Genomic DNA, 22,920 nt, shown 5'->3' on the forward strand with positions numbered 1-22,920 from the left:
CTGTTGGATGATCATATCATCAAGACTCAGACAATGAGAGGCTCTCCATTCATCAAACCTATCGAGGCCGAAGCAAAGGTGCACTGCTTATATGCTCATATTCCTTACTGCACAGTCTTTTTGTTTTCACTGTGGTTACCTAAATGTTCATCAAGGTTACACACTAGTTTCCATGACTATGCTGTGCTACTGTATCTTTAAGAAGTGTGTAATCAACCACTTATGTCTGAAGCTATTGTTGTTGTTAATTTAGTTATAACAAGAATAGCTTGTGTGGTATAAATATAATATTTTAGGTGAACATTAGACTCAGTTTACACTACATAGATGTGTAAATAATATATATGTAAATAAATTATTTACAGCAAATAATGTGACAATGAAATAATTATCATAATAATGTCTGCCTTTGTAAGGTCGCTGGGTCTCTAGTTTGAGCCTCGCCTCAGTAGGCGTTTGTGTGTGGAGTTTGCATGTTCTCCCTGCGTTCACGTGGGTTTCCTCTGGGTGCTCCAGTTTCCCCCACAGTCCAAAGACATTTGGTACAGGTGAATTGGGTCGGCTAAATTGTCCTTAGTGTATGTGTGTGTGTGTGTGAATGCGTGTATGGATGTTTCCCAGAGATGGGTTGCGGCTGGAAGGACATCCCCTGCGTAAAAACTTGCTGGATAAGTTGGCGGTTCATTCCGCTGTGGTGACCCCGGATTAATAAAGGGACCAAGCCAACAAGAAAATGAATGAGTGAATGTCTGCCTCTGTTCTTCTCTTTAGGCCTGGGAAGAGAAGTTGCAGCGCATGCAGGATATATTGGATGGGATGTTGCAGTGTCAAAGCATGTGGATGTATCTAGAGCCCATTTTCAGCTCGGAGGACATCATCGCACAGATGCCAGAAAACGGACGCAAGTTTGCCATCGTAGACAGCTACTGGAAAAACATTGTTGCTGAATCGGTGTGTAATTAAATTTATGGACTTTTTAATAGATTTATGATCGTATCTTCAGCTAATGAGCAGCAGCTAGTCAGGAATAGCAAGGACTATGTAGATCTGTGGTTCTAGGGCACTATTTTGACGATCCATGCGCAAGTGCAAAGCGCAGGGCGCAAACGCATTGAGAGCGTGTCAGAATCTGCTTTTGCCATTTAAGGACGGAAAAATCCGCCTTGCGCCGTGGCGCATGGTCTAACAGGGTTGAGCTTATTCTCTTAATGAGTTATAGGTGTGTTTTTAGAATAAACCAATCAGAGTCTGATCTCCCATTCCCTTTAAGAGTCAGTTGCGTCGATCCGTTGCGCATTTGCTATTTACATGACAAATTTTGTAAGTGGAAAACTGAGCGTTTCACTAGAGAGAAAACAGTTAAACAGAGCATCTGCAGCGCGAGAATGCGGTCTGTGTGGGTCCTAATGCCCCAGTATAGTGACGGGGACGCTATACTGCTCAGTGAGCGCCGTCTTTTGGATGAGACGTTAAACTGAGGTCCCGACTCTCTGTGGTCGTTTAAAATCCAAGGATGTCCTTCGAAAAGAGTAGGGATTTAACCCCGGCATCCTGGCCAAATTTGCCCACTGGCCTCTGTCCATCATGGCCTCCTAACCAACCCCATATCCCAATTGGCTTCATCACTGTCTCCTCTCCACCAATCAGCTAGTGTGGTGTGCGGTCTGGTGCAAAATGGCTGCCGTCACGTCATCCAGGTGGATGCTGCACACTGCTGGTGGATAAGGAGATCCCCCCCTCCCCCAATTTTGTGTTAAGCGCTTTGAGTGCCTAGAAAAGTGCTACATAAATGTAAGGAATTATTATTATTATTATTACTTTCACTTTCACTCTCGTGGATAGGGATAACGTACACAGAGACATCGATTAGCCTATAAATAATTAATTTAGTTTAAGCGCAAAGATTTGTTTCAAAACAATTTCTAAATTCAGTTCTAATCTCCAGCAAACAAATAAATGAACAATAATAACAAAGTGTGGTCAGTTATTTCCAAACACACATGCTATGCCTAATATGGTCTAATACCTGACTGGTGGACAAATCTAAGCTTGTTTTAATAAAACAAATATAAATCTGCATATAATAAATAATACAGCTACTAATAATAAGATAATACAAAATCAAATTGTCATGAATAAACTGAAAAAGCCCCCAGAGATAAAGAAGGCATGGAGGTGGCGGTTTTTATATTTATATAGAAAATAATAATTTTTGTAATATTTAATCCTTTAATTCTTTTTAATGTGTAAAGATATTTGCGCATTGCTATACATCCTGTGTGTATTAAGCAGTGTGTAAGCGAGGTGTACAACTAACGCGCTCTGCGCTGGACTATAGACCTGCTTTGATCTGATCTATTGAACAGTGTATTCTAGTTCCTCAAAATAGCAATGCACCAGCAATGCGCCTCAACACGCCTCCTTTTTAAAAACCAGAACTCCTATGGGCGCACATGAGCGCAAATGCATTTGCTATTTAAACAGCGTGCTGCAAAACCTCAAAACAACTCTTGCGCCAAGCTGAAACTAGCAAACAACAATTGCATCACACCTTGCACCGGGTGTATGATAGGTCCCCTAATGTTACATACAGTTGAAGTCAGAATTATTAGCCTCCTTTTGATTTTGATTTTCTTTTTTTAAATATTTCCCAAATTATTTTTAACAGAGCAAGGAAATTTTCACAGTATGTCTGATAATATTTTTTCTTCTGTAGAAAGTCTGATTTGTTTTATTTCGGCTAGAATAAAAGCAGTTCTTAATTTTTTAAAAACCATTTTTGGGATAAAATTATTAGCCTCTTTAAGCTAATTTTTTTTCAATAGTCTACAGAACAAATCATCATCATACAATAACTTGCCTAATTACCCTAACCTGCCTAGTTAACCTAATTAACCTAGTTAAGCCTTTAAATGTCACTTTAAGCTGTATAGAAGTGTTTTGAAAAATATCTAGTCAAATAATATTTACTGTCATCATAGCAAAGATAAAATAAATCAGTTATTAGAAATAAGTTTCTAAAACTATTATGATTAGAAATGTGCTGAAACAATCTTCCCAGAACAGAACAGAAATTGGGGGAAAAAAATAAACAGGGGCGCTAGTAATTCAGGGGGGCTAATAATTCTGACTTCAACTGTATATTACAAAATACAGTCATGCCAAAATCTTGAGTGCTGATGAGATATAAGCCATACATTATTGAGTGTAATCTGTGTTGCTAACAGTTAAAAGACACACACGTGCTGGTGGCCACAGAGCAGCCTAACATGTTGGGTCGACTTCAGGAGTCCAACACTTTCCTAGAGGAAATACAGCAGGGTCTGAACTCATACCTGGAAACAAAGAGACTCTTCTTCCCTCGGTAAGATTAAACATACAGCTCTACCTCTTTAAGATGGTAAAACACCTTCTAGCGCCACATTTTAATGTTCAGAATCAATGCTGGTCTGTTTTTCACTGTCTAGGTTTTTCTTCCTGTCTAATGATGAGATGTTGGAGATCTTGTCTGAGACGAAGGATCCGCTGCGTGTTCAGCCTCATCTTAAAAAGTGTTTTGAGGGCATCGCTAAGCTAGAATTCACCCCTGACCTGGAGATCACAGGAATGATCAGCTCAGAGAAAGAGATTGTCCCCTTAATAGAGACCATCTACCCAGTTAAAGCTAAGGTAAGGGCAGAGAGTTGTATAAAATGTATTTCCCTCACATAGTCATGTAAAGTTTTTTACTGATAGCTGAACTCTATAGACATTATGTGGTTACTGTAAAATCTACATAAAAAGTGAAGTTAAAATTATCATATTTGGTAAAGTATTTAATCATTTCAATCTGTCATTTGATTTATTAAAATTGTTGTTTTATTTAGCAGTTAATAATAGCATTTACAATTACTACGGAACCCCGGAAGGGACGTAGTGGAGGGAAAAAAAATTGCCTGGGTGAAAAAAATAAATGGTTGGGAGGAAAATATATATTTCTAAGTTTTTGCGTTCTCTCGCAAAACTGTTTCTTCACAAACACTTCCTGTTTACTTCACTCCCGTAAACCCTCCCGTTTTTGGCCGTAATTCTCTGGTATTTTACCATTCTATCACACTTTCTTTACATTAATACTGTGCGTCGATCGTCGCCTTTCATATGCAACCTCTGAACCAGTGAATGCATGTATAAGCGCTGACTAACAGACGCGCTCCGTACAATAAACTGATCCCAGATCAGCTTCTGTACACGCCATTTACAGAGGAGCACATTTACAGAGGAGTACCTGTTTAAACAGACAAATACACTCAATAATATGTAAACATCTCCGTCCTGCATGTTTTATTTTAAACAGCTCATTTTCTGTTAAATGAGCGCAAACAGTTTCTAAAGTAATGGAATGCTTTCATTATTAATCTGTGCATTCTTACAGTGACACCTCTGTTCAGGGGTGGACTGGGACTAAAAATCAGCCCTGGCACTGTAGCCACACCAGCCCATATTACCACACCGACACAGCCCTATCCACGGACACGCACATTTACTACTTATATTGGTGCACAGATGGTGAAATAATATAACCAGTACCTTATGTATTATATATATTTAAACTTTTAATGCATGTGACTGAAACAAAAACAACCCATTTATAACAAATTTATACATCAATCATTTCATTTATTCATTTTCTTTTCAGCTTAGTCCCTTTATTAATCTGAGATCGCCACAGCAAAATGAACCACTGACTTTTTCAGCATATGTGTTACCCATATGTGTAAACCAATTCACCTATAGCTCGTGTTTGGACTTGTGAGGGAAACCGGGAGAAAACCCACGCGAACATGCAAACTCCACACTAAAACACCAACTGACCCAGCCAAGGCTTGAACCATTGACCTTCTTGCTGTGAGGCGACAGTGCTACCCACTGCGCTGCCCCCTTTCGAGACTATTTCAGTTAATTTTATGCATTTGGCAGCGTCTGATTTTAGAGCAATCTTTTGCTTTCTCTGAGCTTTTTGGCACCACCTTTCCTTTTTTGCAGTCCATCTCTGACAATTAGGTTGTGCTGCACTTACTGTTTGTTTGACATTCTTGCCAGATTTTGATTACATCCACGTAACCTCTGATTGGGTCGGCCCCTCTCTGATTGGGTCGGCCCCTCTCGAAACCAGCAAGATTGGGCCAATGCTTAACATTTATTATTATCATTACTATTATCATCATCATATTCACTTCTTGCAAGAGATGAAAGCTGCCTGCATGTAAAAACAATACATATAAAAATTTAAAAATAGCACACCGGCCCACATTTTAAAATAAAAGGTCCGGCCCTTCTGGCATTTGCCATAATTGCCAGATGGCCAGTCCACCCCTGCCTCTGTTATAAAACAAAACATGAGATTCATTTGCTGCTCACTTGTTTGATAACAGATGTCACTTTAAATAGCGTGTACAGACGCTGAGCTGGGATCAGTTTATTGTACGGAGCGCGTCTGTCAGTCAGCGCTTATACATGCATTCACTGGTTCAGAGGTTGCATATGAAAGGCGACGATCGACGCACAGTATTAATGTAAAGAAAGTGGGATAGAATGGTAAAATATGGGAGAATTTCGACAAAAACAGAAGGGTTTACGTGAGTGAAGTGAACAGGAAGTGTTTGTGAAGAAACAGTTTTGCGAGAGAACAACATTTTGCAAGAGAACGCAAAAACTTTAAAAAAATATATATATTTTCCTCCCATCCATTTTTTTCTTTCACCCATTATTTTTTCTTTCACCCAGCCAATTTTTTTCTCCTCCACATCCTTTTTGGGGTTTCGTAAATAACAGCAGTCACAGTATAGTGCAAGAAATTACCTTCATAAATTCTTGATTAAATTGACTTTGGTTTATGGGAAAACATAAAAAAAAGCTTTTGCATGACAAATGTTTGTGTGATTTAGCCACATGTACAGCTTTGTAATGTGAATTTTAGGGAATGGTCGAGAAGTGGCTTCTGCAGGTTGAAAACACAATGCTGATGAGTATCAGAGCTGTCATAAAACAAGGAATGGAGCAGTACTCAGAGGTACAGAATAAACACAAACAAACGCTCATTGTAACATAGAATGGAATCAGCACATTGTGTTTAATAATTTGACATCTTTCAGATGCCGAGGAAGAAATGGGTGCTGCTGTGGCCTGGTCAGGTTGTAATCTGTGCGTCCTGTATCTTCTGGACAAGTGAAGTATCTGATGCAATACAGAACAACACTCTTCCTGTGAGCATGTGAACACACAAACACACGCACAGCAGTTTTGATTTAGTGCAGATAGGCAGAATGTATTCACATGTTTCTGTTATCCATCTGTTTAAGTCTTATGTTGAGCAGAGCAACGCTCAGATCACTGATATAGTTGAGCTGGTGAGAGGGAAGTTGTCAGGCGGAGCCAGAATGACTCTGGGAGCTCTTATTGTCATTGATGTTCACGGTATATGTCATTTTCATAACATTATATAATAAGTACTTCAATATAAGCAATATAATCATATGATAATAAATGATGATGATTAAAAATTCAGCTTTGCCTCGTTGTCTCATGCAGCACGTGATGTTGTGTGCAAGCTGGCCCAGGACGGAGTTTCATCCCTTAATGATTTCCAGTGGATTTCCCAGCTGCGCTATTTCTGGGAGGATGGAGAGGTCATGTTGAGGATGATCACCACTGCTATCAGATACGGATATGAATATCTTGGCAACTCACCGCGTCTGGTTATAACACCACTAACTGACCGCTGCTACAGGTGCTTTCAAGTGATGCATTTGCAACATCACAGTATGACTTTTAGCTGTCTTTTTCCATCCAAGGGGCAAAAAAAAAAAAGTGATTTATTAGAGAACAGTTGATCTCTACAGGTGCTTTACCATCATTGTATGAATTCTAACAGTATTTTCCCATCTAATTAATTTTGTGTACAGTCATTCCCCTAATTTGTTAGTTGAGCTTTATAGTAATTGTGTGGTTTTAAGTGTTGATGCTGAATGCTGATTGGTTGACAGGACTCTGATGGGTGCATTGAAGCTAAATCTAGGTGGAGCTCCAGAGGGTCCTGCAGGAACTGGAAAAACAGAGACAACTAAAGATCTGGCTAAAGCACTCGCCAAACAGGTGCTCACGATCATTTCATATACACATAGCCTCACCGGCCACTTTGTTAGGTACACCTTAATAGTACGGGGTTGGACCCCCTTTTGACTTCAGAACTGCCTTACTTATTCATGGCAGAGATTCAACAAGGAACTGGAAATATTCCTCAGAGATTTTGCTCCATATTGACATGATAGCATCACACAGTTTCTGCAGATTTGTGGAGGCCAGTTGAGTACAGTGAACTCATCGTCATGTTCAATAAACCAGTCTGAGATGATTCACGCTTTATGACATGGTGTGTTATCCTGCTGGAAGCAGCCATCAGAAGATGAGTACACTGTGGTCATAAAGGGATGGACATGGTCAACAGCAATACTCAGGTAGGCTGTGGCGTTGACATGATGCTCAATTGGTACTAATGGACCCAAAGTGTGCCAAGAAAATCTCCCCCACACCATTACACCGTCACCACCAGCCTGAACTATTGATACAAGGCAGGATGGATCCATGCTTTCATGTTGTTGAGGCCAAATTCTGACCCGACCATCTGAATGTGTCAGCAGAAATGGAGACTCAGAGCAGCAACGTTTCTCCAATCTTCTATTGTCCAGTTTTGGTGAGTCTGTGTGAATTGTAGCCTCAGTTTCCTGTTCTTAGCTGACAGGAGCGGCACCCGGTGTGGTCTTCTGCTGCTGTAGCCCATCCGCCTCAAGGTTGGACGTGTTGTGTGTTCAGAGATGCTCTTCTGCAGAGCTCGGTTGTAGCGAGTGCTTATTTGAGTTACTGTTGCCTTTCTATCAGCTGGAGCCAGTCTGGCCATTCTCCTCTGACCTCTGGCCTCATCAACAAGGCATTTGCACCCACAGAACTGCCGCTCACTGGTTATATTCTCTTTTTCTTCATTCTCTGTAAACCCTAGAGATGGTTGTGCGTGAAAATCCCAGTAGATCATCAGTTTCTGAAATACTCGGACCAGCCCGTCTGGCACCATCAACCATGCCACGTTTAAAGTCACTTAAATCCCCTTTCTCCCCCATTCTGATGCTCGGTTTGAACTGCAACAGATCGTCTACATGCCTAAATGCATTGAGTTGCTGCCATTAGCTGATTAGAAATTTGCGTTAACGAGCAGTTGGACAGGTGTACCTAATAAAGCTTCTATGAACACTGTTATTGTAATTTCATGTTAATTTTGTTGTACGATAAGCACGCTATTGTGTGTTGTTTAGTGTGTGGTGTTCAACTGTTCTGATGGTCTGGACTACAAAGCGATGAGTAAATTCTTCAAAGGCCTGGCACAGTCTGGAGCGTGGGCATGTTTTGATGAGTTCAACCGGATAGAGGTCAGTAATGCATGATAAACACAACAAAAGAGTGGAAATGCAACATCTAATTATCTAATCAATCAAATAATGCAGTGTTATTGATGACTGTGCTTGCTTATAAGTTAGTGTTGGTCGTTTTGTGCCAGGTGGAGGTGTTGTCTGTGGTCGCTCAGCAGATTTTGAGTATTCAGCAGGCTGTAATGCGAAACATGAAGACGTTTATGTTTGAGGGAACTGAGCTCTCCCTAAACCCAACATGCTGCGTGTTTATCACCATGAATCCAGGATACGCAGGCAGAGCAGAACTACCCGATAACCTCAAAGTAACCAAAAACATGCTGAATTATTTTAGAAGTCTTGTAGAATTGCTTATGTTTGCTCAGTATGAAATAATCCTGTCCTACCCCTACTGAAAAAAACAGCCTAAACCAGCCTAGGCTGCTTGGCTGGTTTTAGCTGGTCGACCAGGCTGGTTTTAGAGGGGATTTGGCCATTTCCAGGCTGGTTTCCAGCTAAATCCAGCTAAAACCAGCTTGACCAGCCTAGCCAGGCTGGGAGCCCAGCCAAAACCAGCTATGTCCAGCTTAAACTAGGCTGGTCAAGCTGGTTTTAGCTGGATTTAGCTGTTCATTTTCCAGCCTGACCAGCTAAGACCAGGCTGGAAATAGCTGGAAACCAGCCTGGAAATGGCCAAAACAACTCTAAAACCAGCCTGGTCGACCAGCTAAAACCAGCCAACCAGCCTAGGCTGGTTTAAGCTGGATTTTTCAGCAGGGACTGTATGAGATGTTATTAATTATTTAATTAGCGGTTCCTTTAAATGTTGTTCATTTCTGAGCATTACCATTCATGCTTTGTCTGTGTACATTTGCATGTTTTTAGGCTTTGTTCCGCACAGTTGCTATGATGGTTCCAGATTATGGGCTGATTGGAGAAATATCGCTTTATTCAATGGGATTCACAGCTTCCCGGAGGTAAAATCAGCTTGAGTCGAACTAATCTGTCCTCAACTTTTATTTAAAGTTTCACCGACTGGTTTTGTGGTTTTCAGTCTGGCTCAGAAGATTGTGGCAACGTATCGTCTGTGTTCAGAGCAGCTCTCGTCTCAACCGCACTACGATTATGGGATGCGTGCGGTGAAATCCGTCCTGACTGCCGCAGGAAACCTGAAACTCAAATACCCAGAGGAGGACGAGATCGTTTTGCTCCTCAGAGCTCTTATGGATGTCAACATGGCTAAGTTTGTTGCTCAAGACTTACCACTGTTTCAGGTGTGGGAATGAAATTTCATATTGTTTTTATTTTGATTTTCACATGGTTAATAATGCTGCATTTCTTTGTGTTTTAGGGAATCATCACAGATCTGTTTCCTGGAGTGGTGCTCGCCAAACCAGATTATGAGCTACTGCTAAAGGCTCTGCATGACAACATCGGCAAGATGAAACTGCAGCCTGTGCCATGGTTCATCAGCAAAATAATACAAGTACAAGTCAGCTTAATATAGTTGAGATGTAGATGCAAAAGCAACCAAGTTTCTTAAAGCAACAGAATTTCTAAAGGGGATAAATCGGTTGATAATACACAAATACACTTCATTGAACATGTACATCTACACATCACCTTTTTGGACGGACACTATATACCAGGGGTGTCCAAACTTGGTCCTGGAGGACAGGTGCCCTGCTTATTTTAATTCCAATCCCAGTTAAACACACCTGAACCAGTTAATCAAGCTCTTTCTAGGTATACTAGAAACTAGGGTTGCATGATTTACCAGTACTTCGGTAGTACCGTGATACTATGGCTCCAGAATACTGGCGGTGCCACTGTAGTTAGTAAACAGTAGTATCATCATTAAGTAAAGTTTATTAATAAACTAATTTGGAGAGGATCACGTGCTTATGATTGCTTGCAGCCGGCCCCGCATTATTCAATTTATCAATCAGACGATTCCTAAGCCACTTTAAATACTCCAAGCTCCATATCACAGCGATCTTCATTTTGAAGAATCCCCCCTTCCACCCTTACTCCTCCTTCTTTCCTAGATGGGTGGCTCGGTGGCCCAGTGGTTAGTACTGTTGCCTCACAGCAAAAACGTCACTGGTTCTAGTCCTTACCAAGCCAACTGACCTTTGTGCAGAGTTTAAATGTTCTCCCCTTGCCTATGTGGGTTTCCCCCGGGTTCCCCGGTATCCTCCCACATTTCAAAAACATGCATCTCAAGTTAATTGACTTATCCAAACTGCCACCATAAACATGCGCCTAGTCAGTAGTTATCTCTTAAGAGCACTCTCTATCTGTTCATTAGCTACTACAGCAGGGGAGTTCTCCAGATCTGCCTGAGCTCAAACTCCCCTCTCGCCTTGCAAATAAGAGGGATCCCCAGGCTCGAGGATCTTATGAGCTCAGGGCTCTCTCCCGGGACAGCATGCCAAACAAGCTTTATAATCCATCATCAGATAGGTGTGAACTATTGACGGTTCAACAATATGTTGCATATGGAAAAGTCACTAAAATGCTGAAACGTTTGTGCCAGCAAATAATCAATAGACCACCTTATTTTACTTTCATTTTAACTGTCTGCACACGGGTCGTAGTTTCATAAGGCGTGATCAATGATTTATTTATTTATAATATTATTATTATTGCAATAACAACAAAACAGTCACAGTATATTCAAACAAAGCAGAGAATATTTGTACGTATAATACATTTTTTAATAATAAGGAAATTGAATTTAAGTATTATGACATATATAATATTGCTTTTCTGACCATTTACTGAGATTTGAGTTATGAATTTATAGGACTTAGTATCATGATACTTTTGCTGGTATAGTATTGTAGCCTAAATTGATGGTATTATAACAACCCTACTAGAAACTTCCAGGCAGGTGTGTTGAAGTAGGTTGCAACTAAACTATGCAGGACACCGGCCCTCCATGACTATATTAGGACACCCCTGCTATATACTATATAACTGCAGGTTAAGTATATTTATATGCTGCCCACCCTATTCACAACTGCTTAATGTTTCTGATTTCGACTATAATGTTATGATCTAACGATAATTGCTGCGAAAAGTGCTATACAAATAAACTTGGTTTGACTTGTGTTGTTGTGTGTGCAGGTGTATGAGATGATGCTGGTCAGACATGGCTTCATGATTGTCGGCGAGCCAATGGGTGGAAAAACCTCAGCTTATAAAGTTCTGGCCGGAGCTTTGGGAGACCTTTATAAAGGTGTTCAATTCATATTTGTTCAATTTAATCTTTTGTTTATATATTATAGACTGATTTCTGAGGGAACATGTGACACTGAAGACTGGAGTAATGCCTGCTAAGAAATCAGCTTTGCCATTACAAATAAATAACACTTTATATATTTTATAGGGGGACACGGTGGCCCAGTGGCCTCACAGCAAGAAGGTCGCTAGTTTGAGTGCCAGCTGGGCCAGTTGACATTTTTGTGTGGAGTTTGCATGTTCTCTCTGTGTTGGTGGGAGTTTCCTCCGCGTGCTCCAGTTTCTCCCACAGTCCAAACACATGTAATATAGGTGAATTGTACACAAACTTGGCCATGATGTATAAGTGAGTGTGTGAATGTAAGAGTTTATGGGTGTTTCCCAGAACTGGGTTGCAGCTGAAATGTCATCCGCTGTGTAAAACATATGCTGGAATAGTTGGCGGTTCATTCCGCTGTGGAGACCCCTGATAAATCAGGGATTAAGTCGAAGGAAAATGAATGTAAGTGATAATGAAAGTAATGTTATATTTAGGTAACTGTTGACCCACTGCAAGAACGTCATTGGCTCTAGTCCTTACCAAGCCAATCAAAGTTTCTGTGTGGAGATCACATGTTCTTCCTGTGCTCGAGTGGGTTTCCCACCATCTAAAAACACACAACTTAAGTTAATTGACTAATCCAAATCGGCACTCTAGACGTGCTCCTAGTAAGTAGTTGCATCTTCATAGCAATCCCTAATTGCACACTAGCCTCAAACAGCAGGGGAGTTCTCGAGACCCACCTGAGCTCAAACTCCCCTCTCACCCTGCAAAAGAGAAGAAGCCCCGGGCTCGAGGATCTTATGAGCTCAGGGCTCTCTCCCGGGACAGCATGCCAAACACGCTTTATAATCAATCATCAGCTAAGTGTGAACTCTTGAAAATCATCATGGTTGAACTTAAGAGACTTTAAAAAACTGTTTGAATAGTAGAGTATATATAAAATTTGATTGAAGTGACATGAGATCAGGATCTAGTATATGTTGTGTGTTTGTTATTTGTCTATACAGAAGGACTGATAGAGGAGTTTGCAGTAGATTTCCGCATCATAAACCCGAAGGCGGTCACGATGGGGCAGCTGTACGGCTGTTTTGATCCAGTGAGTCACGAGTGGTCAGATGGTGTTTTGGCCACTTCATTCAGACAGCAGGCCCAGTGCACCAATGACGACCGCCAGTGGATCATCTTCGACGGGCCCATTGACGCAGTCTGGATTGAGAACATGAACACTGTTTTGGATGACAACAAGAAGGTATGTTTACATTTTTATGCTGCAGTGCACACTTCCAAAGGGCTTGCAGCAAAGGTGCCCAAACTCGGTCCTGGAGGGTCAGTGTCCTGCATATTTTACTTCCAACCCCCAATTAAACACACATGAACAAGCTAATTAAGCTCTTTCTAAGGCCCCATTTACACTAATGCGTTCTAGTTTGAAAACGCATAAGTTTTGCTACGGTTACGCCATCTGTCCACACTACGCCGGAGTTCTCGAGCGCCGAAAACGGAGCGTTTTGAAAACGCTGGAGAGGCTGTTTTCATTCTGAAACGCTGCAGCTCCGTCTCAGTGTGGATGATGGAAAACGGAGACATCTGAAAACGGAGGCGGGGCTGCCGACATTCGCCTCTCTGATTGGGGCTTTTCCTGAATATTAAGTAGCCTAACACACACAGTTCAGTCCTGCATCTTCTCCGTGTAAGTTCAGACTTCGCAAGTTTGATCAAGGCTGCAGTTTCTTCTTCTCAGTTTGATATGGAAAACAGACTATACCGAGGACACGGGTAAATCTTCAAAGAAAACTTTACTTTATAACTTCATTCACATCACCCTACGTTGTTTCACTTTCTCAACAATAAAATGTAAACATGATTTAAGGAACTGCCTATTTTCATTTTAATATTAACAACTAAACAGACAGCAGAAATGTTGAGGCGTCGTGCTGCATTTATGAGCGTCATCTTCACTTTGTGGATATTTATAACAAAACGGAGCCGATAACAACTGTCTCCTTTCAATTTCAGTGAAAATACGATCATACCCTCTCTTTTGCTAAATATCAGTTTTAATAATCGATAATAGCCATTATAAAAGTATAATAAGTTTATACATTATAGGAAATAAAGGCAAGCGATCAGTCAATATACAGAATGTACGTGCTTACATTAATCATTATCTTTGCGCTCAGCCAAAACACGTTACCTGAGAACAAGTAATAGATTCCAATGACCAAAGTCAGGGAATATGTCGTTAGATAAAGACAACAAGATGAATGAAATATCCCGTTTAATAAATATAGTGAGATTAGATCCAGCGGGAGATGCTTGATGAGAAGTCCGACTAGCAGAGCTCTCATCTAGGTAGACGGGCTGCAGCGCTTGCCAAAGAGTGTGAGTGTGGTCATGTGATGTGCGTTTTCAGCGCTTTGGTGTGGACGGAGAGCAGTTCAGAAACGCTGGGTAAAACGCGAGAGTGGACGCGGATCGTTTTCATTCTAAAACGCCGTTTTAAAACTAAAACGTACTAGTGTAAACGGGGCCTAAGTATACTAAAACTTCCAGGCAAGTGTATTGAGGCGAGTTGAAGCTAAACTATGCAGGACACCGGCCCTCCAGGACTGAGTTTGGACACCCCCGATTTACAGTTGACTGCTTCACTGTTAAACAGCTGTGTCTGATGAGTGGGGAGATCATTCAGATGAGTCCAAAAATGAGTCTGATCTTTGAGCCTGCTGATCTGGAGCAGGCATCACCAGCTACTGTGAGCAGGTAAACAACTAACACTAGCTTGCTTCAAAGTGTTCAACTAATTCAACACGTTTTAGATGGAGATACAGCCCATCAATACAAATGTGACAGACATTTTAAAAAGTATCCTGAAACAAATGCATTACTATATACACAAAGATAGAAAACATCAAATCAGCCTCTTAAGATGACTTCTGAGTATTCATTTGACACAGAGAAATGCTGAAAATTTGCATAAAAGATGTAGTGATTTAAAAATATTTCACTGTATCACTGTTTTTACTGCAAATAAATGCAGAGATTACTTTGAGCAGCATCATAATAACCCCAGGCTTTAGAATGAGAGTGTGTGTTGTGTTTAGATGCGGTATGATCTACATGGAGCCGCATCAGTTGGGCTGGACGCCTCTGAGAGACTCTTACATGAACACATTACCTGAGAGCCTGGCAGATGAACACAGAACACTGGTGAGAAAGGCATGACACGTGACATAAGGCCAATTTATACTTCTGCATCAAGCGTGTGCGGTAGGCCAATCACATACCCATCGTCATATCCTGACGCGCATCTGTCAAAAAACGCTCACATTGTGGTGACACAGAGCGCAAGAGCTATGATTGGTCAGCTTGGAAGTGGTGATGAGTGTGGGCGGGGCCAAGGGAGTGTGAGTATTTAGCATAAAATTTAGTATTTAGTGAGTATTTAGTATAAAAAAGATTGTGTCTTGTTTCCACTTCAAATCTCTACAAACTCTTAAATCTAGAAGCATTTTCTAAGCCAGGGGTGCCCATATTCGGTCCTGGAGAGTTTAGTTCCAATCCTAATCAAACACACCTAAACCAGGTAATCAAGCTCTTACTAGATATAGAGTGGAGGAACTATGACGTCACTTTGTAGGCTAATCGGCTGCTAGCATAAAACTGGTTCCCTCGTGAAAATCCCTATAGGATTTTCCCATAGGCTTTTCGAAGATTGCAAATAATAAGCTCTGTGTTCAAACACGGTTTATTACACTTACATGTTTTGTCCAGCCGGATAATCCTCACACGAAAATACAACTTGGAGCACTTTTGGATCTTAAATGCAAACGCAAGAGTTAAAAAGCTAACATTAGGCTATAAACGGACTACAGAGCCCTTGGGGCGCTCGTCTCACCCTGCTACAGACAACTTATCAAGCTTATTTTTAGAAATAATGTCCATGACAAAGAGTTAATCTCTCTGTATATTATATTATAATCCACGCTATATATTACAAACAAATAAATACGCAAAAATACATAGACCTATGTGCCTTTTGGATCGTTTTTACGTGGGAAATACATCTGTTTTGCTTTGCGGTTGTTCTAAAAGATTTAAAACTGCGTGTATAAATCTGCCTATATAGTATTTTCATCAGACATATCTAAATAAGTGTATCGCTCGCGTGCACACAGCCTGCTTACCTTAACAGACGACAGAAATGAGGTGTGAGGAGGAACAAGTCTATCAAATGGCTGCAAGTTCCATCATCATGGACACAGAGCAACATTCAATATTCCTTTTATGTCACGACATACAGCGAAAAGCAGCCCATACAGTCACATCTGCTATACGTTTTTTGGAGGAGTGTAAATATTGCAGTTATGACTGAGTAAAATGTGTTCAGATGAAGAGAAAAAGACGAAAAATCACTTGTTCACGTTAAAATGACAGTTAACATGTCTGTATTTTTACACATTTATTCACACGTTTACATTACTGAGGGCAGGAGAGAGACAGGCTGCACTGGTGAGCAGTATCTTCATTAAAATAAATGATCAACAAATGAATCTGTCTCGACAGCCTTTACATGTAAAGGCATTATCTATACACAATCTGAATTCTTAATTAGAAAAACACAGAAAAATATAAAATACTATTCATGAAAATACCTAAATAACAGACAAATCCAAATGCCCAACACAAGCGAGCTGCGCTCCAGACCAGATCAGCTCGATAACGTATAATGTCTCCGACACCGCCTGTAGTCCCATTTAGCAACTTGATAGCAACCGTCTTTTTAAAGAAGCATGGCCGAATTAAAAATTCAAAAGTGTGCTGTAACTGATGTGTTTTATGTCGTAGAATAAAACGTGAAAATATCTTGAGTTGGTGTTAGCCACGGACCTTATTTAAGCGATTTTACTGAAACCCCATTCAAAAAACCCATAGACTTTGGGACGAGGGAACCAGAAGTGCTAAAATGCTAACTCGCTTCCGGGTTTTTGCATACAAATTGACGTCATAGTTCCTCCACTCTATACTATAAACGTTCTGGCAGGACTGTTGAAGCAAGCTGGAGCTAAACTATGCAGGACACCGGCACTCCAGGACAGAGTTTGGGCACCCCTGTTCTGAACAATCCAAACATATTAGCCCCTTTCTGACATACAGACCTTTCCGTAAAATTGCCGGCAATTTTCCGGAAAGGTTGTATGTGTGAACAGGTCCTTTTTGAAAATACCGGTAAATTCGTTCTGGCTATTTTCCGGAAAGAGAAGTTGTAACATTACCGGCAATTTGCCGGAATGCTGCGCTGTGTGAATGCAGAAGGAAGATTGCCGTAATAAGCGCGTGCACGTCTAGAACGTGCTGACGTGAGACGTCTGCTTTAGCCAATCACAACAGTCAGACGCATTTACGTCCACGCGGTTTGTGAGGATAAAAGCCTTTGAATATTTTTCCAGACACATTTAGCTGCTAAAAGTTAGTCAGGTTACGTTTATATGTTGTTCTTAATGCCAACTGTGTAAATAATCATCGATGCGATGCTTATGATAAGCCGTTGTTTGTTTACCTTCAAGCTTTGTGTGCGCCTATGAGCGCCTGCACACGCACATATTATGAACATCTCGACATGCGAAAGTGATCCTGCAAAAGTTGTTCACAATATTGATCATCCACAGAGTTTGTAATTTAGTCAAATGTTTACAAACACAAGCGCAGCCGTTTAAAGCTCATTTGTGGTGAATGATGTCAGAATTTACCGGTATTTTGGAATGGATGTGTGAATGCTCTTTTCCGGAAAATTTCCGTAACGTCCTCGCCTGTGTGAACAGCACTTTTTCAATATACCGGTAAAGTCGTTCCGGAAATTTTCCAGAAATTTACCGGTATCACTGTGTGAAAGGGGCTATTGTCTTCCTTTGAGAAATAATGTATTTAAGAAATAATAGTTTTCCCTTAAGGGGTGGTCTGGTGGTGCAGTGGTTAGCTCCGTCTCCTCACGGCAATAAAGGTCAGTGGTTCGAGTCCCGGCTGGGTCAGTTGTCATTTCTGTGTGGAGTTTGCATGTTCTCCCCGTGTTGGATGAATTGATGAATTGGATGAGCTAAATTGGCTGTAGAGTATGAGTGTGTGTGAATGACAGAGTGAATGGGTGTTCAACAGTACTGGGTTGCTGCTGAAAGGGCCTCCGCTGCGTGAAGCATATGATTTATAAGTTGGCGGTTCATTCCTCTGTGGCAACTACTTATCAATCAGGGAATAAGCCGAAGAAAATCAAGCAAAATAATCTGCCAATGACGTAAGCAAATAATCTTATATCAAAAGAAAAACAAGATTTTTTCGCTTGCTTGATTGGCGGATTACTTTGCTTGTTTTAAGAAAAGACTCACTTCATTTTGGCATATTATAAATATTATTTCTTATAACAAGACTATTTTTTGCTAGTCTAAAAATGCTTCTGATTAAATTTCCCTGTTCCCGCCTTTTTCCCCTTGAATGAATGTGTTTGAGAGACATCTACTGTAGCATCACACATATTTCTGGTGTAAACTCAAATCAAGAAACTCGACACAGTAAAAGATAAAAACCCCACGGCCTATTAGTATCTCGGAAGTTTTATTACAGTGCAACTCAGACAGAATGCAGAAGTATGAATGCTCACAATGGTGTCGGCTATGTGTTAGGTATGCACCCTGGATTATGCCGATCACTCAGAATAATAAATCAGGCTTTAATGCATGCTAATAAAATAACAAATAATATCCTGTGTGTTTTGTCAAAGATTGCTGATCTCTTCAACTGGCTGGTTCAACCTTGCTTGGACTTTATTTACCACGAGTGTGGATTCTTAGTTCAGACGTCACCCATTCACCTGGCTTACAGTCTGATGCGCCTGTATACCTGTCTGCTGGGTATATGCACACAGTCACACACATTGTTCAATCATAGGAATGTTTTTAAATCTGTCTTACATGATTTGTGTTCATGTGTGCAGATGAGATTTTTCAGGAAGGAGCAGAGTCGATGACCAGTCAGCAGATGACCCTGTGGCTTCAGTCCCTGTTTCTCTTCGCTGTGGTGTGGAGTTTGGGGGGAACCGTCAATGGCAACAGCAGGAATAAGTTTGACACCTTCTACCGAAACCTCCTCATGGGCACAATCACTGATCACCCGCGCCCTATGAGCGTGAAGCTCACCAAAAACAATGGGTTCCCTGAGAGAGGTCTGCATTATATTTCTGGTTGACTATTTAATGACGGGGATTCAATGATATTTCCAGGCCTAATAAAGTAATGCATTAATTCTCTGCAGATTCATTACTTCTTAGCACATTCAAAGCTAAAATCTTGTCATTTGTTAAAGATATGACAAATTACGACCACAAAACCAGTCATAAGGGTCAGTTTTTTTTTTAATTAAAATTTATACATCAACTGAAGGCTGAATAAATATAGGATATGGTAAGAGAATATTTGGCAAAATTATTTAATTTTATTTAATTAAATAAATAATTTTTTATTTAATTAATAAAATAAATTAAATTTTGTTTAATTTATTTAAAAATCATAATACTGAGAAAATGTGGCAAAATTAAGTACTTAACAGTGCATATTACTAATTAAAAGTAATGTTTTGAAATATTTACAGTAGAAAATTTACAAAGTTTCTTCATAGGATGCATTTGTTAAAATAAAAATTCATGCAATGAGTTTTTGGCTATGCCCACAAATACACCCGTGCAACTTTACTCAGTTTTTGGGCTCAAGTGTCACAAATCCTCAATTCTAAATGTGAACTGAGATTGACATTATTAAAAAGCTAATGACACAAGTCAAGAGTCATGTACAATAACATTCTGAGTCTTCTGTCTGTTTGTATTCCGTTCTCCACACAGGAACCGTCTATGATTACTATTTCCATAAGCAGGGTCCTGGTCAGTGGAACAACTGGACAGAATCTATTGCTAAAGAGGACAGAGTCATACCTGCTGGTGCAAAAGTTAGTTAACAAACATGATAAAGCAACAACAACCAAATAGTTACTTGAACTTAAATGTAAAATAATAATGTATTTTATTTCAGCTGCATGTGGAAATTAAGTACAGCAGAGATTATAATAAAAGCAGCTAACATATAAAATGTAGTTAAATGTAAATAAAACTCTCAAAATATTGTTTGTGAATATATTAACATTTTGATGGGATTAAATAACACTAAACTGTTCATTATCAATTTTGTTCAGATAAAAATAATTGACAAAATGATTTGTTATTGATGCTTTTCAGTTGTCATTTTTCTACACTTTCCAGTATTTAAAAAAGTGTAACATAAATATAAAATCTGAATATAATAATTTAAATTCTAGTAGTAAATATGTAATCTACAGTAAATGGAACAATTAAATTGAAGCATATACCTAAAAGCATAACACATCTGAATGTTAACTGAGAATTGCAGTACAGTGCCTATAGGAAATCATCATACACTGTGAAAATCTATACATTTACTCACATTACACCCTATATTTATAAGACCTTCAGGATAAATGTGTAGAAATGTACAGGTTAGGTGAAGGCTACAGAAACATTTCAAAAGATAAAAAAGTTATTAGAAATGTGATTTGATTTCAGGCTAATTAAAAGTCGTATGATGAGTTTCTATAAGCACTGTATATATTTTTCAAGTGAGCATGTGGAGGACATTAGTGATACCTGCCAGTGGTAACTGAACCTATAGGGGGAAATCACACATATTCACAGGATCAGTGTGTCTGAATAATCCACTGTTTCTCTCTCAGGTGTCTGATCTGATCATACCCACGGCAGAAACCTCACGGCAGCTCTTCTTCCTCAGAACATACCTGTCACATGAAGTGCCCGTACTAATAGTGGGACCCACAGGAACTGGCAAATCTGTGATCAATAACAACTTCTTGATGTCTCTGTCTAAAGAGCGCTACACACCCATTTGCATCAACTTCTCTGCTCGGACCTCTGCCAACCAGACCCAGGACATCATCATGTCCAAGCTGGACCGCCGGCGCAAGGGTGTGTTTGGCCCACCGGTTGGCAAGAAGTGCATTATCTATGTTGGTAAGAACTGAATTTGTTGGTAATATACAGCGGGGAAAATAGGTGTTGAACACGACACCATTTAAAAAAAAAAAAAAAAATATATATATATATATATATATATATATATATATATATATATATATATATATATTTATTTCTAAAAGTGCTGTTGACATGAAATTTTCACTGGAAATTGATAGCAACCAAAGAACTCCATATATGCAAAAAAAACAAACAAACAAACAAACATATCTAATTAGTTTACAAATGAAGTTGTGTGTAATAAACTTAAATGAAGGAGGGAAAAAACATTGAACACATGAAGAAAGGAAGGTGTAGTTCAGCAGGGAAAGCCCAGACAGCAGCTGAAATCTCTCAGTAGTTCTTCAGCAACCCTCTGCTCTTCCTCAGTGTAAATGAATATCAGCTGCTTCAGTCCAACATCTACATTAGCAGGTGGATGAAGATGAACCCAGCTTGAACATTTCAACAAGACAATAATCCAAAACACAGCCAAAGAAACTCTCAGATGCTTTCAGAGAAAGAAAATCAAGCTGGAGAATGGCCTAGCCAATCATCTGACTTGAACCCAATAGAAATATACAAACTAAAGGTCAGATTTGACAGACGAGACTCACAGAACCATGCAGATTTTGACACTCTGTTGAAGTCTGTGAGCAATTCACACCTGAGCAATGCATGTGACTTCATTCTTCACATGAGAGGCGCCTTTAAGCTGCAGCACCTAAAAAGCCTTTTATAGAAAGTATTAAATTCCTTTGTCATTACACATAGCTAATATTTCAGATTTGTTTTTGTTTTGTTTTGCTTTTATGTTTGTATTGTTTGGGTTTTTACCGAAATCTGGTTTAATTCCATGTAAACAGTGCCTTTAGAAATATTATTCACAGGAAAAAACATGATGTGTTATTTTCCCTGCTGTACATTTATTGTATAGCTAAGGCCTTGCTATTTAATTTTCTTTTATAAACATAAGAAAAATTTACCTTAAAAATGTATAGTACATCCACTGTATTATTTAAACTCTACGCGGCTATTTAAAGACACACATAAAAAGATTTAATAAATTAATTTATTATTATTTTTTAAAACAATTTGATATAGCAGGTGAACTGAAACTCAGAGCACATTATTTCAAGACAGATGTAATTACAGTTTTCCTGGCCATTCTATTTATTTTTTTATTTTTTTAATAAAACATGCATTCTAAATTAAATACATCTTAAATATAATAAAATCACAAAATTAAATAAAAATACTTATAGCAAGAATTTTGTTTAAATGGTTTGGGGAGGTCAAATATACAGTTGAAGTCAGAATTGTTATTAGCCTCCTTTTGATTTTTATTTTCTTTTAAAAAATATTTCCTAAATGATTTTAAACAGAGCAATGAAATTTTCACAGTATGTTGGATAATATTTTTTCTTCTGGAGAAAGTCTTATTTGTTTTATTTCGGCAAGAATAAAAGCAGTTATTCATTTTTTTAAAAACATTTTTGGGACAAAATTATCAGCCCCTTTAAGCTATTTTTTTTCCATAGTCTACAGAATAAACCATCGTTATACAATAACTTGCCTAATTACCCTAACCTACCTAGTTAACCTAATTAACCTAGTTAAGCCTTTTAATGTCACTTTAAGCTTTATAGAAGTGTCTTGAAGAATATCTAGTCAAATATTATTTACTGTCCTCATGGCAAAGATGAAATAAATCAGTTATTAGAAATAAGTTTTTAAAACTGTTATGCTTAGAAATGTGCTGAAACAATCTTCCCAGAACAGAACAGAAATTGGGGAAAAAAATAAACGGGCGCTAATAATTCAGGGGGGCTAATAATTCTGACTTCAACTGTATACTTAGTCAAATTCCATATTAAACCATGTTACATGCTTGAGACTGCGAGAGAAAGTTTGTTCATTTCCTCTGTGAAAATGAGATCACAATGATGTTTTCCATTTAGAAAAGGAAAAAGCATTTGTGTTATACCTTCACAAATCTGGTGTAACGGCCAGATTCATAATTATAAATATGTTTAGAATTTTTTATAGACATTATATATAAAAAATGTACACAAAGATATATCCTGCTGTGTTTTTGTTTTCTTTAAATTTTG

The 22,920-nt window shown here is 39.2% G+C and overlaps 1 protein-coding gene across 4 annotated transcripts in view; it reads left to right on the top strand.

Annotated features, from left to right (window-relative positions):
- The window catches only part of dnah3 (dynein axonemal heavy chain 3), an 84,223-nt gene that overhangs the window by 28,207 nt on the left and 33,096 nt on the right, over positions 1-22,920 (top strand). For all 4 annotated transcript variants that reach the window (XM_068217263.2, XM_009297659.4, XM_073941130.1 and 1 more), the window contains exons 21-42: positions 1-78; positions 772-951; positions 3,228-3,364; positions 3,468-3,669; positions 5,957-6,049; positions 6,132-6,242; positions 6,339-6,453; positions 6,568-6,766; positions 7,023-7,131; positions 8,343-8,456; positions 8,585-8,761; positions 9,321-9,412; positions 9,490-9,709; positions 9,787-9,921; positions 11,568-11,679; positions 12,732-12,973; positions 14,384-14,484; positions 14,826-14,931; positions 18,494-18,623; positions 18,707-18,934; positions 19,607-19,710; positions 20,509-20,803. The exon at positions 1-78 is cut by the window's left edge and continues 39 nt beyond it. In XM_068217263.2, the coding sequence (XP_068073364.1) occupies positions 1-78; positions 772-951; positions 3,228-3,364; positions 3,468-3,669; positions 5,957-6,049; positions 6,132-6,242; positions 6,339-6,453; positions 6,568-6,766; positions 7,023-7,131; positions 8,343-8,456; positions 8,585-8,761; positions 9,321-9,412; positions 9,490-9,709; positions 9,787-9,921; positions 11,568-11,679; positions 12,732-12,973; positions 14,384-14,484; positions 14,826-14,931; positions 18,494-18,623; positions 18,707-18,934; positions 19,607-19,710; positions 20,509-20,803 (3,280 nt within the window). The remainder of the gene's footprint in view (positions 79-771; positions 952-3,227; positions 3,365-3,467; positions 3,670-5,956; positions 6,050-6,131; positions 6,243-6,338; positions 6,454-6,567; positions 6,767-7,022; positions 7,132-8,342; positions 8,457-8,584; positions 8,762-9,320; positions 9,413-9,489; positions 9,710-9,786; positions 9,922-11,567; positions 11,680-12,731; positions 12,974-14,383; positions 14,485-14,825; positions 14,932-18,493; positions 18,624-18,706; positions 18,935-19,606; positions 19,711-20,508; positions 20,804-22,920) is intronic.

The sequence above is a fragment of the Danio rerio genome, chromosome 24 (assembly GCF_049306965.1).
Source record: "Danio rerio strain Tuebingen ecotype United States chromosome 24, GRCz12tu, whole genome shotgun sequence".
Lineage (NCBI taxonomy): Eukaryota > Metazoa > Chordata > Actinopteri > Cypriniformes > Danionidae > Danio > Danio rerio.